The sequence below is a fragment of the Dermacentor variabilis genome, chromosome 3 (assembly GCF_050947875.1).
Source record: "Dermacentor variabilis isolate Ectoservices chromosome 3, ASM5094787v1, whole genome shotgun sequence".
Taxonomy (NCBI): Eukaryota; Metazoa; Arthropoda; class Arachnida; order Ixodida; family Ixodidae; genus Dermacentor; species Dermacentor variabilis.
The window spans coordinates 112,688,916-112,705,868 of NC_134570.1; the positions used below are offsets into that span (position 1 = coordinate 112,688,916).

Consider the following 16,953-nt stretch of genomic DNA (forward strand, 5'->3'; position numbering starts at 1 on the left):
AGGAAACTTGGCATAGGACAAACCAAGATGTATGCACTGAAAGAAAAGATGGCTTATATCATCAGCAATCTCAAAGGCATGGTAAAAGCAACGGAAGAAGTCTATACTGACCTGTACAGCACCCAGAGGAGTCAGCATACCTCCATTCAAAGCAGTAATGAACAGGATGCAGAAACTCCTTCTGTAGCTAGCGATGAGGTCAGAAGGGTCTTGCAAGACACGAAACGGGGAAGAGCGGCCGGAGAAGATGGAATAACAGCCGATTTAATCAAATGTGTAGGAGACATAAGACTTCGAGAACTGGCGGCTCTCTATACGAAGTGTCTATCGACTGCAAGGGCCGGTTTGTCTGCTAAGGCAAGAGAAGCTCATGCATGCTATAGTTACTGCCGCACCGAAAGGCTACGCAATGGTGCTTCTACGACCTCGTATGAGTTGACATTGCGCAAGTTTCACGGAAAACGACCTGAAACATCTCCAAATGCTTCCGCACCACGCGAGCGCAACATATTCAAGCAGCACCACGCCGGCTCGCACAAGCCAAAGTAGGAAAGGCTCACCGCGCGGCCTTTCGTCCTAGCCCGATGAAATGGTCAACACACAACGCAATAAAAAAAGTGAGAAAAGGACGGCGCAAACGAATGGTGCTGGTTCCTTTACGACGTATATTTATGGTGTTGGGCGGAGTGTCTTAGTGAGAACCCTGTAGATATTGTAGCGACTTTATACGAAAACCTAGGCGAACGTGGGTTTTCGTGTAATCATGGTACCATTATCCGTGGGTAACAGTGGTATGAGCCTGGCCGTGATTTCTGGGAAACCTTGGCATCCACGATCTATAATGACAGAGGATGCCACATATTGGATACCTCGATTGGCACTGCGGGGCGTGGGGGGGGGGGGGGTATTCTGTAAGAGTCCAACTGTCCATTTCGGCCACCGCTGATTGGCTAGGGCCGCTCGTCTCCACCTCGTTCGTATAGCTGCATCCAATCAGCAGCGGCTGAAATGGAGTCTACTAGGTGGACTCTTGCAGAATACCTCCCCAGTACTTTTTGAATAAGAAACTGTCCGAAGCTGTCACGGCAAAGAAAAAAATAAATAAGCCGAATGGTTACATCTGCAGTGCGTGGCAGCTTTTATAGAATAGAAGCAAGGAAAGCCTCCGAAACAACATTGCCCACGAAAGGTTGCCATCTGGCTGGGAATAGTAGACTATCTTCTTATTTTCTGAGTGTGTACAGACGAAAAAGTTAACAATTGAATTACGTTCGGGCCCTGCCTTCGTACGAGCCCAGTCTATAGCTTTCTATCGCAATATTGCGGTGCAGTAAATAGCTGTGTTTCCAGCAGTAGCTTCAAATCATGACTTCCCATATTCAAACAACCGGTTTAAGTAGATTGAAAACATTGATGAGGCCTGGCTGGTGACTGTACATTTCTATTAATCACGCGTCGTCAGTTCTTTGTCGGCACAGTGTTGCTGCCACCGACGCAAAGCGGTTTGCGCAGCTGGTCCCGAAATGCGCTAAACTGCCAACTGCGAAATGCTGGTCACGTTGTCCGCAGCCCACTCCGGAAATTCTCCCACGTCGAGAACGAGATGACCGAGGGTGCTCGTAAGCAGTACGGTGATGCTGACGCAGATGACGGTCAGCTCAAACCCGGGCCAGATCTGATAAGTGAGAGAAAGGATTGCAGACACTTTTTTCACTGAGTTCAGCTGGAAGTTGGGCTAATTGACGTTGGTGGATCTTGTAATGCATTGAGCACTGCTCAGCTGACTTGAAAAAATACAAGGTGACTCGCAATATTTGTGTTTTAAATGAGGAGCTAAGCAACCTGGCGACGTGTAATGATATGCTGTATTGATTTCTCGTCGCCCACAAGTGCATTCCTGTATGCCGATTTTTTTTTAGTTTTCTTCGCTTTTAAACCTTGGTAAATGAGGCATCTACACATACTTTATTGAGTGCTGCCCATATGAGGGGAACGTTTCTGCGACCAAGGGCCGCTGACACCAAAATATGAAACTCGAAATGTTTGTATTGTTTAATTTCTTTTCTGCAAGGACAGCTACCTCTGATCGAGTACCAATGGCGAACGTTGCCTTGGACATATTTTAATATGGCGTTAAAGTGAGCGGAGCGGCTCATTTGAGCAGGCGGCGCCACTCCCCATCCCCATCAATATGACCCGCTTAGTGGCTGCTCGGCCTCTGTGGGACGTTTTGACTGCTCTGCAAATATTGTCGGCCTCAATAGACATCGAGCGCGACGGGTCGCTGCTGCCTCGCTTCCACGTCGGGCTGACCATCGGTTCGCAAGAGACGCGCGGTACGATCGGGCGACCAATCAGCCGGCCGCCTTGTACGAACCACACAGCACCCAACCAATCACAATGTTACGACAGAACGCGACGTTGGATTGGACGCCGTACGAACCGACGCCCGGAAGGCGAGCGCTAGTTTTACGGCTTGAAAAGACATACGCGAGCCGAGACGTAGTGTAGTATAGGATTAAGCAAAGTAGATGTGGTTGGTTCGCATTTTTTTTTTTTTTGGCAAGCACTAGCCTTTTGAAAAATAAAAATAGAAAGGTCAGCGGATGGGAAAAATCGCTTCGTTCTGGTTACTCTTTTTTTTTTTTTTGCCTGCTCCTTTTCTTCAAGCTTGAATCGGCCACATCGCGGGAACTGGCTTCCGGCGTGCCTCCGGCGGCCTTGCCTCCGCACAGCGTCGCCGAAGGACAGTTCGGCTCGCGCCCGGTGACCTGTCTCGCTTGTCGCGTTAAGTCTGAAAATGGGGGAGATGGGACAGAGAAGTTCGACGGTTTTCAAGGGCGGGAAGACGAAGGAATGCAACCCAACCGAGCATGAGACGAACATGGGTCAAATACCGGCATCATGTGCGCGGCTCTGTGGCGTTCGAGCACCAGGAGCTGTAGTTCTGAAAAGTTCTTTTGGAGTTCTGAAAGACCACAGGTAAGCGAAACTCATTTACGAATACTGTCAGCAGGTACTCGTTTTGCACGATTCACCGGTAATGTTCTGCGAAAGGATTGAGTGACATAAGGGCGCTGTCGCTCGCTCAGTTCATTCATCATGACGGTCACTATATAGTACGCGTGTTGCCGGTAAAATACTTGTAATGACGGACTTCAGTTCGAGTTAGTTCAGCTACACTTGTCGTTCGCAGTTAGTTTCGTCCACGTATATTGTCTAGACTGAAATCGATAAAAAAAAGCACGAACGACCCATTTTATTTATTTTGAAAATCAGAGACGAGGAAATTGTTACGCAAACGTGATTGCTAGCTCAGTTTTCATGTACCGAGACTGCCGAAACGGTGCTGATGTAAGTAACACTTTTTGCTAATTTTGTAACGCTGACGGTTGAGGGGGTCATTAAACAAAAGACAGCTTGAGCAACTGTTATCGATAGCTACTGATTGTCGCACAGCGTCTTTTTTCAGGCTGTAGAACGTCGAGAAAATTTAGTGTTCGCGGGTACATTCCGGCAACTTTGCTTTCTATTCGTAGCTCTGCACCAAAAGTAGACATCGCACTTCTGTCAACTGAATCTGCTAGAATATATAAAGCGGACATATTTGGTATATAAATTTACACCTTACAAGAATTTATCTTAAAAAATTATTACAGTTTTGCAAAAGTGGTACTTAGATAAGAACAGCAGATTGCAGAACGATGTACAATAAAACAATTTTCTCCTCTTTGGATGTAATATTACATGCATTTCGCGGAATTGCGACATTTTTTTATTGCTGAGTTACAAAGATGTAAACTTGATAGTGCCGTTTTATGAAAATTTGCGATATTCCGTAATATTTATTAATGCGACTGACAACTGGCCAGATTGTGTTGAGACGTTGATGTAAATGAAGTGACCATGATTTATAGTGATAGAATCTTTTAAATTGGCAAAGAAAGTCAGAAAAACAAATGAGGCTTGTCGGTGAAATCTTGATACTTCGAAATGTAGTCAAGAGATTACTGTACGTAAGTCGACTGTCATTAAGAACAGTATGGGTATTGCTTAAAATTGCAGATAGTATGTTATCACAGTCGGGCTTTATTCTATGCGTATTACGAAGTAAAGAAAGTCTACGCTAACGAGCGGCGCTCGCGTCTTCCCATATGCATGGTGGCGCACACGGTGTTGCACGTGCGCGAGTATAGCACGCGTTTGCAAGTACCCAGAGCTCTATGATCTCCCTGTGATACAAGATGCCATCGACGAGTTCTGCCCTAAATGAGTGCGTTTTTTTTTTTTTTAGCTTCGTGTCGGCGCCTCTGTCACACTGTACCGACGCCGAGCTCTCCGCCGACCGTCGGCAGATTATTCAGTAATAATAATATTTGGGGTTTTACGTGCCGAAACCACTTTCTGATTATGAGGCACGCCGTAGTGGAGGACTCCGGAAATTTTGACCCCCTGGGGTTCTTTAACGTGCACCTAAATCTAAGCACACGGGTGTTTCCGCATTTCGCCCCCATCGAAATGCGGCTGCCGTGGCCGGGATTCGATCCCGCGACCTCGTGCTCAGCAGCCCAACACCATAGCCACTGAGCAACCACGGCGGGTGGAGATTATTCAGCGTCGGTACTGTGTGACAGAGGCGCCGACACGAAGGAAAAAACGCTGTCGCCGACAGTCGGCAGACCGAAATCGGTGCACGGTCGGCCTACTGTGAGAGAGCATTTGCCAGTCGGCATTCTCCAGGCGCGCTGCTTGCGACGGGGACGGTGGTCTATCGTGCAAGTCGGATTCGTCGCTTCCGCGGCCGCCTTCGTCCATCGAAGTATGACGTTCGGGTGCTACTTCGCGAGGATCTAAATTTTGAGCGCGCATGCGAGCCAAAATCCTTTGTTCCACCTCGCTCAGGTCTTCGAGAGACGACAACGGAAATCGGAGACACACGCTTGGCTACGGCAACACGAACCACGTAACACGTGTAAACGTTTCGTTTTCGATGCACTTGGTTTCGTTTGACTAGTCAAATACCAAAGCATTTGGACAGGAAGCCTCGAAAACACGTAGCTATTATCGCAGAAATACTTTAACGCTTTGAAAACATGAATCGCAAGAGCATCGACTCACTAAACAAAATAATACTTTCTCACACCTACGGCCGCACTTGTCGTCTGCCTCCCACTATAGTGCCTGCCTATAATCGCTATCGTGCTCACTTATCACAGTTTTCAGCATGCTTCCTGTGAACGACTTCATCCTTACTGCAGATCAAAAAATTCTGATAAAAATATTCCGCGCCGTTTTTCGCGTTATTACTTCATGATTAGACGCTCTGGCCGGTAAGCTTTCATTGCACTAGAAAAAGTGAGTACTATGAAAATTGACCCGCCGTGGTTGCTCAGTGGCTATGGTGTTGGACTGCTGAGCACGAGGTCGCGGGATCGAATCCCGGCCACGGCGGCCGCATTTCGATGGGGGCGAAATGCAAAAACACCCGTGTGCTTAGATTTAGGTGCACGTTAAAGAACCCCAGGTGGTCAAAATTTCCGGAGTCCTCCACTACGGCGTGCCTCATAGTCAGAAAGTGGTTTTGGCACGTAAAACCCCAAATATTATTATTATTATTATTACTATGAAAATTGGTTGCCAGTCTCTTTTAAAAACATCAGTGGCATAAATCGTAAATTCGCTGCCATCAGTCACTCGAATATAACATCATATCATGAGAAGCCAACAAACACTGACACCAAGGACAACATAGGGGAAGTTACTTGTGCTTAATAAATGAAATAAAGAAACCATAAATTAATGGAAAATAAAGTGGATAATAAAACAACATGCCGCGGGTGGGAACCGAACCCACAACCTTCGCATTTCGCGTGCGATGCTCTACCAATCGAGCTACCGCGGCGCTGTTTCCCCATCCACTTCCTTGGGTATTTATCTGTCCTAGTAGATCCCTGGGAGTGGTAGCCAGCGCCACCACTCACAGACCTTGGCTGCGGACGTGGAACGTCCTTTTTGCCGCAGGCGTCACGAGAACGTGATCTTTTTGGGTGAAGGAAATTGGTCAATAAACCTCGATATGCTACCTGGAGGCATCAATGTAGCCGGATTCGAGACCCTCGTTATGTAATGAATGAGAAGAAAGGGGGTTAACCGAGGCGCCCGATTTTTATTAGTCATATCATGAGAAGCCAACAAACACTGACACCAAGGATTGTTTGTCAGTGTTTGTTGGCGTCTCATGATATGACTAATAAACATCGGGCCCCTCGGTTAACCCCCTTTTTTCTCGTTCATTAGAATTGAAAATGTTATTTTAAATGCGAGAAACCTCGCCAAATTAAGTGCAATGGTTGCCGAGAAACAGAAGCTCTCCTTTTCAATGGGCGTAGACAGGAACCACTGAGCCAAAGCTTCATTTTGGAGCCCTGCACCACTTTTAATGCGATAGCACTATGGAGGCCGTGTCGCCGAAAATCCGGTGCCTTCCCCGAACGTCGCTTCGGCAAAAAAGGTTTTTAGATCATTCATAACCAGGCCCTCCATGAGGCGCAAGGAACTTACAGAACAAATTGTATTTCTCAACCTAAAATACGTATAAGAATCGTAAAGTACAACTTGCACACAACCTACAGATATGACAGCTCACGGATTGTAATTTTAATATACGAGAAAATATAATTATCTGATGTGAAAGCTCAAACAAATCCCTTTTCCAGAGTTTCTACACGACATAGACCGCCGACGGCGTCTGCGATTTGCGCATGCTGGCGCGTTAATATCTCAGAGTCCACATGAGGGCACGTACGCTTCCTTGAAACAATTCCAGATGGCGCTCGGCTCCGCCGCATCGCGGCCCACGCAAGACGCCGTGTTTCTACCAGAAAGCTGACCTTCTTGCATAGCGTTCGGCACGTGCTTTTCCCGGTGAACATTAAGGTTACATAGGCTGCAGTTGCCGGGAAGCGTGAGAAGGAGTCAGGGATCTTTCAATGCTATCGCGTTCCACTCTGAATGGCGAAACTTAGGCGTCCTCCAAATTTTTTACTTAAGTCGAGAAATGAATATGACGTTAAAGAAATCCACTATTTCAGGAATACTTTGCTGCGAAGAGGACTTCGGCGAGTTAAGCGGAGTTATTGGCAATCAACTCCCCTATCCGGTGCTTCTGCTCCTTTTCTATGACTTGCACTGCGAAGGCTATGCCGGAGCGTGGTGTGGCGACAACCCTCCGCCTACTGAACGTCACCGTCGCGAGCAGTTCAAATTTTATTTGGATGTTCACGTAGAATCTGGTACTTCCGATTTCGGCGCCCACAACACGCCAATCGCGCTTGTCCTCAGTGAGCAGCAATGCGCTCAGCCCAAGGAGGCAACGTTGGATATAACCTCCTTGGCTCAGTCAGCGGACTCGCCGTGGTACCTCGCGTATCTACGCAAGGTAGGAGACTGCAGCTACATGCAACTGTAGCGCGTATGCGCAGCATTTGATTTGTACACGACAGGGCTGGAGTGCGCGCTCGCGCTCACGTGCTTCATTGTAGAAGTGCTACGTGGTGTGGAGCGCTTTCCTCCTGCACCAGCTTGACCGATGGATGTTGCAGCCACATCAAAGTTGCGCATTTTGATGCCCTATCAACAGCTCAATACGAACCGAAGTATGCCAAGGCGTCTAAACAGCAGCGGCCAGAAGTGAGCGCGCGCTGGCAAGCGTGTGTGTATTCTAGTTAAGTGTTAAGTTAAGGCTAGTTAAGTGTTCAAAACTAGCCGACATAAGCGAGACCCAAAGCTATGACACCGATGAGCAGAGTGGCCAAGGTTTAGCTCGTACGCGGGCGACGAGGGCCGGGCATTAGCAGACGATAGTCGGCATCTTCCAGATGTACGTAATTATCATCGAAATTGGAAAGGAGATTTTCGCTTTCTTCAGCCGGTTTAATAAACGTCAATAAATATACTCAGTAACAGTAAGAAGAAGCGCACTCATCCAGACACCCTTCTTAAATGATGTCAGCTATTGGCCAATAATGTTGTCGCGGTACAACGCGGACAGAACACAGGGAGACGTTCTTCACGAACAACAGGACAATCTCTTCAAAAAGAAACAGAGAAGAGACACATCTTCTTCGTCCTCATCCAATCTCACTCCGACCCACTAGGCGGAGTCCGTTAGTGCTCCCATCCTCGTCGTCGTCGTCTGCATAGAATACAAGCGTAATTTGTCCCTCCCAAGGAGAGCATCGTCCCGATGCTGGACCAGAAATGTCTCTTGCGGAAGAAAAGGCCGCTAGCATAGTTATTCGCTCACATACGGCTTCATGCGGACAACGTGCACAAGTTCAGGACGTTGCGTGCGGCGCCGCATACAGTTAGGATTATCGGGAACGATCTCGTAGGTAACATCACTGAGTCGCCGCAATACCCGATATGGTCCGAAGTATCGCCTTAACAGTTTCTCGGAGAGGCCTCGTTTTCGTATGGGTGTCCAAACCCACACTCTGTCGCCGACTTCATAGGTAACTATTCTACGGTGAAGATCGTAGCGGCCTGCGTCGTAGTCTTGCTGCTGGCAGATCCGCAAGCGCGCGAGCTGCCGAGCTCTTCTACGCGCTGCGTAAACACATCGGCGTCCGTATCAGTGTCGTCAAAGTCGTGTGGAAGCATGGCATCTAGCATTGTTCTTACATCTCGTCCGTGAACAAGGGTGAACGGAGTCATGCGCGTCGTCTCTCGTTTCGCCGTGTTATACGCGAAGGTAATATAAGGTAGAATGTCGTCCCAATTTTTATGTTCAACAACCACGTACATTGATAGCATATCTTCAATGGTTTTGTTTAGGCACTCTGTTAACCCATTGGTTTGTGGATGGTAGGCGGTTGACTTTTGATGGGCCGTTCCACTTAGCAGCAAGACGTGATCTAAATGTGCAGCCCTAAATGCGGTTCCTTGGTCTGTCATTACGATGGTTGGTGCGCCGTGTCGCAACACCACATGCCCAATGAATAAGCGCGTTACCTCGGCTGCTGTGCTACTATGGATTGCCTTTGTTTCAGCGTAACGTGCGAGATAGTCGGTTGCGACGATAACAAAGCGATTGCCTGCAGTTGAAGTAGGAAGCGGGCCCAAAATATCCATTCCGATTTGATCAAATGGTCTTCGAGGGACCTGGACGGGTAGTAGGAGGCCGGCTAGTTTCGTCGGAGGCGACTTGCGCCTCTGGCAGTCGAGACAAGTGCATACGTGATGTTTCACGGCGGTGGTAAGTCTCGGCCAGTAGTACCTTTTGCTGCAGTCTGGCTAATGTTCATGTGTAGCCTAAGTGACCAGAAGTCACCTCGATGTGGCAAGCTCGAAGTACTTCCGCACGAAGAGCTGCAGGAATGACAAGCAGATAGGGAGACCCGGTCGAAGAAAAGTTTTTTTTTGCAAAGGACCTTGGCCAGTAAACAACACGACAACAGTCCTCTTTCGAAAACTCTAGGTGGTTTCGCAGACCTTCCCTCCAAGTAATTAATTAGTTCAAGCAACTCAGGGTCGTCCCGTTGTTGTTTCGCGATGGCGGATGTGTCCATAACACAAAGAAATGCTGAGTCTTCTTCTTCTGGCGCAGCAGCTGACTCTATCGGTGATCGAGACAAGCAGTCAGCATCCGTATGTCGTTTCCTCGACTTGTACGTGACAGTCATGTCAAACTCTTGCAGCCTTAGGCTCCAACGCGCCAGTCGTCCAGAAGGATCTTTAAGGTTTGTCAACCAACAGAGTGAATGGTGGTAGCTGATAACCAGTGGCGGCCATACAAATATGGGCGAAATTGCATAACCGCCCATACCACGGCAAGGCATTCTTTCTCAGTTGTGGAGTAATTAGCCTCTGTATGTGAGAGTGTTCTACTTGCATATGCAAGCACTCTTTCTGTGTCGTCTTGCCGCTGCACAAGAACAGCTCCCAAGCCAACATTGCTGGCATCAGTGTGGAGCAATGTAGGAGCGGTCTCATCAAAGTGAGCAAGCACTGGAGGTGTCTGGAGACGTTGCCGCAAGTCGCTGAATGCACCTAGCTCTTCGTCGCCCCATAAAAAAGTAACGTCGTCTCTCGTCAGGTGAGTTAACGGCGACGCAATGCACGCAAAGTCTGCAATAAACTGCCGGTAGGCACAGAGCATGAGGGACCGCCTGACAGCCTTTTTATCGGATGGTACGGGAAACCGTGCGACGGCTGTAATTTTTTCAGGATCCGGCCAGACACCTGCGTAGCTGACGACGTGACCGAGAAATTGCAGTTCCGCGAACCCAAAGTGGCACTTCTGCGGCTTCAGGGTTAGACCGGCGGACCGTATGGATTGCAGAACCACTTCAAGCCATTCGATGTGTTCTTCAAACGTTGCGGAGAAGACGATGACGTCGTCGAGTTACACCCAGCAGGTTTTCCACGTCAGACCCGACAGTACAGTATCCATGAGGCATTGGAACGTAGCCGGGGCAGAACACAAGCCGAAAGGCAAGACTTTAAATTCGTATAGGCCATCTGGCGTAACGAAAGCAGTTTTTTGACGGTCTCTCGGGTCTACTTCGATTTGCCAATATCCGCTTTTTAAGTCCATTGAAGAGGAATAACGTGCCTGTCGAAGCCTGTCGAGTGAATCATCTATAGGGGAAGCGGGTATACGTATTTCTTTGTCACCTTATTTAGCTTTCGGTAGTCCACACAGAAACGCAAGCTGCCGTCGTTTTTCTTGAACAGAACTACAGGAGATGCCCAGGTACTCATTCATGGTTGGATCACGTCGCCTTCCAGCATTTGTGTCAATTGTTGTTGTATGGCATCACGTTCTCTAGGATCCACACGATAAGAATTTTGGTGAACTGGTCTTGCCGTATGCCCTGTAATTATTCGGTGCTTTTTTTAGAGGCGTCCGACCGACGCTGGACGTCGACGCGAAGCAGTCGTTGAACTTGGACGATAGCGTACGAAGGCGCTCTCGTTCGTGCTGCGACAAAGCAGTGCTAACGTCAAGTACAGGAGATGGGTCTTGCGTAAGCGCTTCTTTGAGCACTGAATAGCAGCCACGAGCAACGCCGTCAAAATAAGCCACAGCCGCGCCCTTGGGAAGGTGCCGTCATTCTGTGCTAAAATTTGTTAGCAACAGGTTTGCGCGCCCGTCGGTAACATTCACGATTCCTCGTGCGACCAAGATACCGTGAGTAAACAAAAATGTGGTTATTTGGTCGGCAACTCCTTGCATGCTACTCACATGCTACCGAAACAAGGGCACACGATCAAGGGGGGGGGGGGAGGTGACGACGTCGTCTTCTGTTAGACGAAAGGAGTTGTGTTGCGGCGATAAGCAATGGACTAAACCGGAGCTCTTATAAAACGTCACCGTGCGGTCCGGGATGTTAATTACGGCGCCATATTCTTTTAGGAAGTCCAATCCAATAATCAAGTCTTTGCAGCATACAGGAAGGACGATGAAAGCGGCCACGAAAGAAGAATCCCCGATGTTAACTCTAGCAGTACATCTTCCAGTAGGCATCAGTCATTGGCCGCCTGCCGTCCTTATGTGAGGTCCCGTCCATGGCGTCTTTACTTTCTTCAGGCGGAGGACGAGTTCCTGACTCGTCATGGAGAAGTCGGCACCCGTGTCGACTAACGCTGTCACCGGCTGCCCATCCACGAAAACATCAATGTCGGCGCTCACAATTTCTTCAGTGTTTATCGGCTTCACGTCGTTCTTCAGCGAGAATGTTGGGGGCTGTTTAGTGTCTTGCGGAGGGCCTGCAACCTTGCCCCAGAGGTCGCCGCCTTCAGTTTCCCCGACGGGGTCTGGGAGACCTTCGTCCTCGGAGCCCCGCAAAAGCACGTCCAGTAGATGAAGCTATCTGACGTGCATAGAGGGGTTGGAGAGCGCGACCGACGGCCGAAATCGGACCGATCATTCGGCACGGATTCGTCACTCGGGTGCGCTATTGGGGGTCCCTGAAAAGCAGCGTCGTCGCGGCGTAGCATGGCGTCGTCATTTGCACGTCGACCATAGGACCACGGACGAAGAGGTCGAAATGATGTGTCACGATGCCAGCAATGACGCGAATATGGCCGGCGCCTCCGCAGTGAAAACAGAGTGGGCGCCTATAGACAGTGCGCCATACGTCGGTTCTCTGAAGTTGCGGCCGTCCCGTAGCACGTTGTGCGGAGGTGACCAAGACGCGGCGAACGACGGCTGGCGGTATGACTGAAGCGGCATAACTGCTGCGCGCTTCGAAGCCTCCTCTTGTGGCCGCGACCAAGGAGCGGCTGTCGGAGGCTGGTGGTACGGCGATGTGGTTGCAACCGGTGGTGGACATCGGACAGCGGCGGCGTAACTCAGGGGTCGCTGGTGGTCTTGAAGATCGGTTACCGGGAACGCCTGCCGGATTTCGCCACACACCACTTCGGCGATTGATGCGACGGATCTATCTAGTGTCGGTGTTAGAATCTTTTGAATTTCCTCTCTAATGAGATCCCTGACCAACTCATGCAAGGAGTTCTGATACTCGGCAGTCACTGCGGCGGCATTGATTGTAGTGCTGGTGGACGGTCGATCGTATTGCTTGCATCTTTTAAGAAGGGCCCGCTCAACAGCCGTATCCTCTATGACAAACTCAGCGACAGTGACCGGCGGATTGGGCACAAGCCCCGCGAACAAGTGCTCTTTTGCACCTCGCATGAGGTAGCGCAACTTTCTTTCTTCAGTCATGTTCGGGTCGGCTCTACGAAAGAGGGAGGCCATGTCCTCGGTGAACATTGTGACCGACTCATTAGGTTGTTGTACCCGTATCTCCATAATCTACTGGGCGCGGTCGCGTCGGTCGGCACTCGCAAAAGTACACGTAATTTTCTGACGAAAGTCATTCCATGTCATTAGGCTAGCTTCGCGTTTCTCGTATCTAGTTCGGTCACTGCCGTCAAGGGCGAAATAGACGTGCGAGAGCTTTTGCTGCTCAGTCCACTGATTAATCTGTGCGACGCGTTCATACTTGTCCAGCCAGTCTTCAATGTCTTCGAAGACTGCACCGCGATAGCGATCGGGAACCAGATGATACAGAACTGTTACCTGTTGTGGACTGGGAAACCGACTGCTTTGGGGTGCTTGTGGTGGACTGGCTTCGGCCATTGCGAGATGTGTGCAGCTCCTGGAGAGAGGCGGTTGAAGAGCGGAAAACTCCGGGACAAGGCCTAGCAGTCGACGATTAAAGCGATGCACGGGTGTCGTAACTGGTGACAGTGTGTCCGGGCTAGATGAACGACTCCCAGAAAGACTTCAACGCATCAGACGCGGTCAGTACACAGCACCTCCACCAGTGTCGCGGTACAACGCGGACAGAACACAGGGAGACGTTCTTCACGAACAACAGGACAATCTCTTCAAAAACAAACAGAGCAGAGACACGTCTTCTTCGTCATCATCCAATCTCACTCTGACCCACTAGGCGGAGTCTGTTACTGCTCCCATCGTCGTCGTCGTCGTCGTCTGCACAGAATACACGCGTCAATATGCTATATCACGAAATAAGGCGTCTAGAAAATAGCGAGTAGCAGGCTTCCGTTGAAAAAGAACGTTTGAGAAAACAGTGACTTCGCGCTCCATTTTCGAGCTGGGCATGCCGCGCACGACGGCAAAATTTGGCTAAGATGTTCACAGCAGAGTATGTTACTTGCGGACTGTGTTCTTTCACCAAGCCCGAAAGTGGTTCAGGACTAATTTAAGGTCAACCTTCAAGTGGTGTTAGGCTGCTGAGTACAAGGTGGTGGGATCAAATCCCGGCTACGGAGGCCGCATTTCGATTAGGGCGAAATGTGAAAACACCCGTGTACTTAGATTTAGGTGCACGTTAACGAACCCCAGATGGTCGAAATTTGCGGAGTCCGTCACTACGGCGTGCCTCGTGATGAGAAGGTGGTATTGGCGCGTAAAACCCCATAATTCAATTACAATCTTCAAGTAAAGGCTACCGCCTTGCCAGCTTTCTAGCATAGCCTTTATTTTGATCCCAATATGAAGACGGTGGCATTCAGGTGTTGAAGATAAGGGGCGCATATGTACCCATGCTTGAAAGCTATGAATGAGGCGCACGCAGTAAATGACGTACCATGTCGCGAACACCCATGCTTGCCATGTCGTAGACGAGCGCGTTGGGTGGTGTGGATGCCGGTAGCATGAAGGAAAACGAGCACGACAGCGTCACGGGCATCGCCAGTGACATCGGGTGCATCCTGAACTTCACGGCCTGCATCGTGGGTGTACAAGGCCGTGCTATCTCAGGGCAAACGCCTCGTTCGCTATATATTGAAGCACTCACAACCGCATAAGTTTGCAACCAAGGCCGAGAACTCGACCTCTAGAATATCAGTGTTACGATCTAGTCTATCCCTTGTAAATAAACACTCAAAAACACATCAGTTGAGCTTACGCTTCTGGAAATAGCAAAAAAAATCCAATTTCACGTGAGGAGAAGCTTTATAAGTGAGAAAAAAAAGCACTAAAACAAATGACGGGTGGCGACGCCGCCTTTAAGTTGCCGCACCAACTCACCATGACGTCAGTAATTCTGACAGCGTCTCTTCGGCTCTAGTCATTTGCTGATTGGTGAAATTGCACACGCTTATACATTAGAAATGAGCGAAAGAATAAACCCGGCTAGTTTTCTGTACGTTTTCGGCGCCAGCAAAGCAGAAATACAAGAAAAGAATGCTTCAACTGTATGACGTTACACTGACGTACTTACGCTGGGGTTCCGGCGCGAAATTAGAGAAATGCTCGCTTGATCTCCACTTCCGCGGCAATCAGTCGCTTTGCGCAATATTACCGAAAAATAGATTTTTCAAACACTACTTTCATTACTGTGAACTGACTGAGTGTTTTTCTTTAGAGATGTATCAGGTCGAAAAAAAAAAGATTGACAGTTTCGCGCGAACGACGAATCATTGCAGGCGAAAGAAAAGTCTAGCGTTGCTGTCGAGTTCCTCGGGCGGCAATCGCACGTGGGGACGACATACTCGCACAAGGCAGCATGCAAGGCAGCTGCGGCTGCGCGGAGGAAACAGTGACCCGACAGCTGCGTCTCAAAACGCCGCCGTTAGGAGGAGCACGGCCAGCGGTGTCGCAGTCGTCACACGGCGATGGTGCACGAGATGAGGCCAACGGAAAAACGTCGGCGCGTTTTGAGTACTGCTCACTGTAAGCTGGCACGCAGTTCTTACGTCTTGCTGGCTTAGAAGAGCCTACTGAAGCCAGAGACGCGAAAGTGTTTAATTACATACACTGAATGGGTGGCGTTGCGCACGCAGTAGTTGCGTGACTAGCGTTACGATTCTCTTTGTGCAGCAATGGATGGAAAGAACTCCAAACACGTGGGACACGGTGCGCCTAACCGTCGCGCTCGTCAACGTGAACAGACTTGTCCGCCACATGTGTGCGACGGGATTATGCGCGGATAGTGGAAAGCGCGCTCCCCTGTTTAGGAGGCTCAACCCCTCCACGCCAGGAGGTGCATTCCCTTTCATACCCCGCCCTCTGGGTTGACCCGACGTGTCCTGACAAGGCCCAGGGGCAGCAGAGAAGGTGGATGCCCGGATGGCGGAGAGTATGAGCCAGGGACCACCACGTGTGGTCGTATGTTCTCTGTCCTTGCGTCCTTCTCTGTCCTAGCTGCTGTAGCTGCTATCTAGCTATATAGCTGCTCGCATGCTGATCTTTCCTACATCTTTTTTTTTTCCTTTGGGCTCACCATTCACCCGCAATGATGTATTAAACTTGCGTTGTTTCCTTTTACATGTCCTCGTCTTCCCTGCCGAACCCTCTCCGATGGTCAACCTCGTTCAAGCTCCAAGCTGACGCTGTTGAAGGTTCACTAAAGCCCCCTTAACACTAGCGGTTGTGCCTCATAGCGGAATTAAATTCACGGCACGGGATAGCACTGGTCATAAGTTTAGCGTGGCCGTGCGCCTTGCACTTCTTGCGCGGTCGCGAGCAAAGGATTGCAGCTATAACCTGCACTGGAACAAGGCCCTTATGAATACATACTGTTTCCAGAACAATAGGTATCAGCATTGATGCGACAGCCGCATTGCTGAAGAATTCGGTGACTGTTGCCGCCAGCAGAGACAGAATAATCACTATCAAAGGTTGGTCGAGGCCCTCGAGTTTGTCAAGCCAATGCAGTATGACCTCAGATAGCCCGGATGCCTGCGAGAAAACCAGGGTAAGTAGGCAAGAATTAAAAGTGATCTCAGCATCACTCTTATCACCCGAACACATGAGCGCGCACGCACACACGTTCATATTTCCTTTATGTGCAGGGCGCTTTTAAATGCAATTACAATGGCAGCAGCGCCCTTCCATTACCATACTTCAATATTTTCATTTCGTCTGCACCCAGAAGAGTTCTTGTACCCATTAAGCACCGCCCGGAAAGCACCGACAGCAAGCTTCATGGACACGTAGGGCACAAAAAGCAATGTTTTTAGATAGGCACAGTAACAATATAACCTAGGGACAGTAGTAATATCTTAGCTGTAGCACCTGCGTGACAAGCTACACCTATAAAAAATAAAGGAACGCTACCTTTCTTGAAGGGGTTTAATGCCACCTGGCGATAAAGGTTGTAGAGGGCTCAATAAGGTCACGAGCTACAAGATTTTTTTTTATTTACAACCCCGAAACCTAAGACAGAGTGAAGCCAAAGAAAGCATAAGGGAAATTTCCGTGTTTCCAAATAAAATGCACAATTAATAAAGTCACATGACATTGGGCTAAGAGACCACTTGCTGCCGGAGGTAGCCGAACCCCCATCTTCTACATTATGCGTGGGCTGTTGCAACATAAGCAACCGGCGGCGCCATTTTACCGTCGACTTTCTGGGGTATGTGTGAACGCGCACTAAATATATTCCAGGCACTGTTCGCCAGCGCCCCTCATGG

The 16,953-nt window shown here is 49.3% G+C and overlaps 1 protein-coding gene across 1 annotated transcript in view; it reads right to left on the minus strand.

Annotated features, from left to right (window-relative positions):
• Positions 1 to 1,528: 1,528 nt before the first annotated feature.
• LOC142574689 (Na(+)/citrate cotransporter-like) overlaps positions 1,529 to 16,953 on the minus strand; it is a 59,519-nt gene continuing 44,094 nt past the window's right edge. The window contains exons 8-10 of the mRNA XM_075683722.1: positions 16,058 to 16,219; positions 14,124 to 14,261; positions 1,529 to 1,675 (exon numbers count right to left, since the gene is read on the minus strand). Of these exons, the coding sequence (XP_075539837.1) occupies positions 1,529 to 1,675; positions 14,124 to 14,261; positions 16,058 to 16,219 (447 nt within the window). The remainder of the gene's footprint in view (positions 1,676 to 14,123; positions 14,262 to 16,057; positions 16,220 to 16,953) is intronic.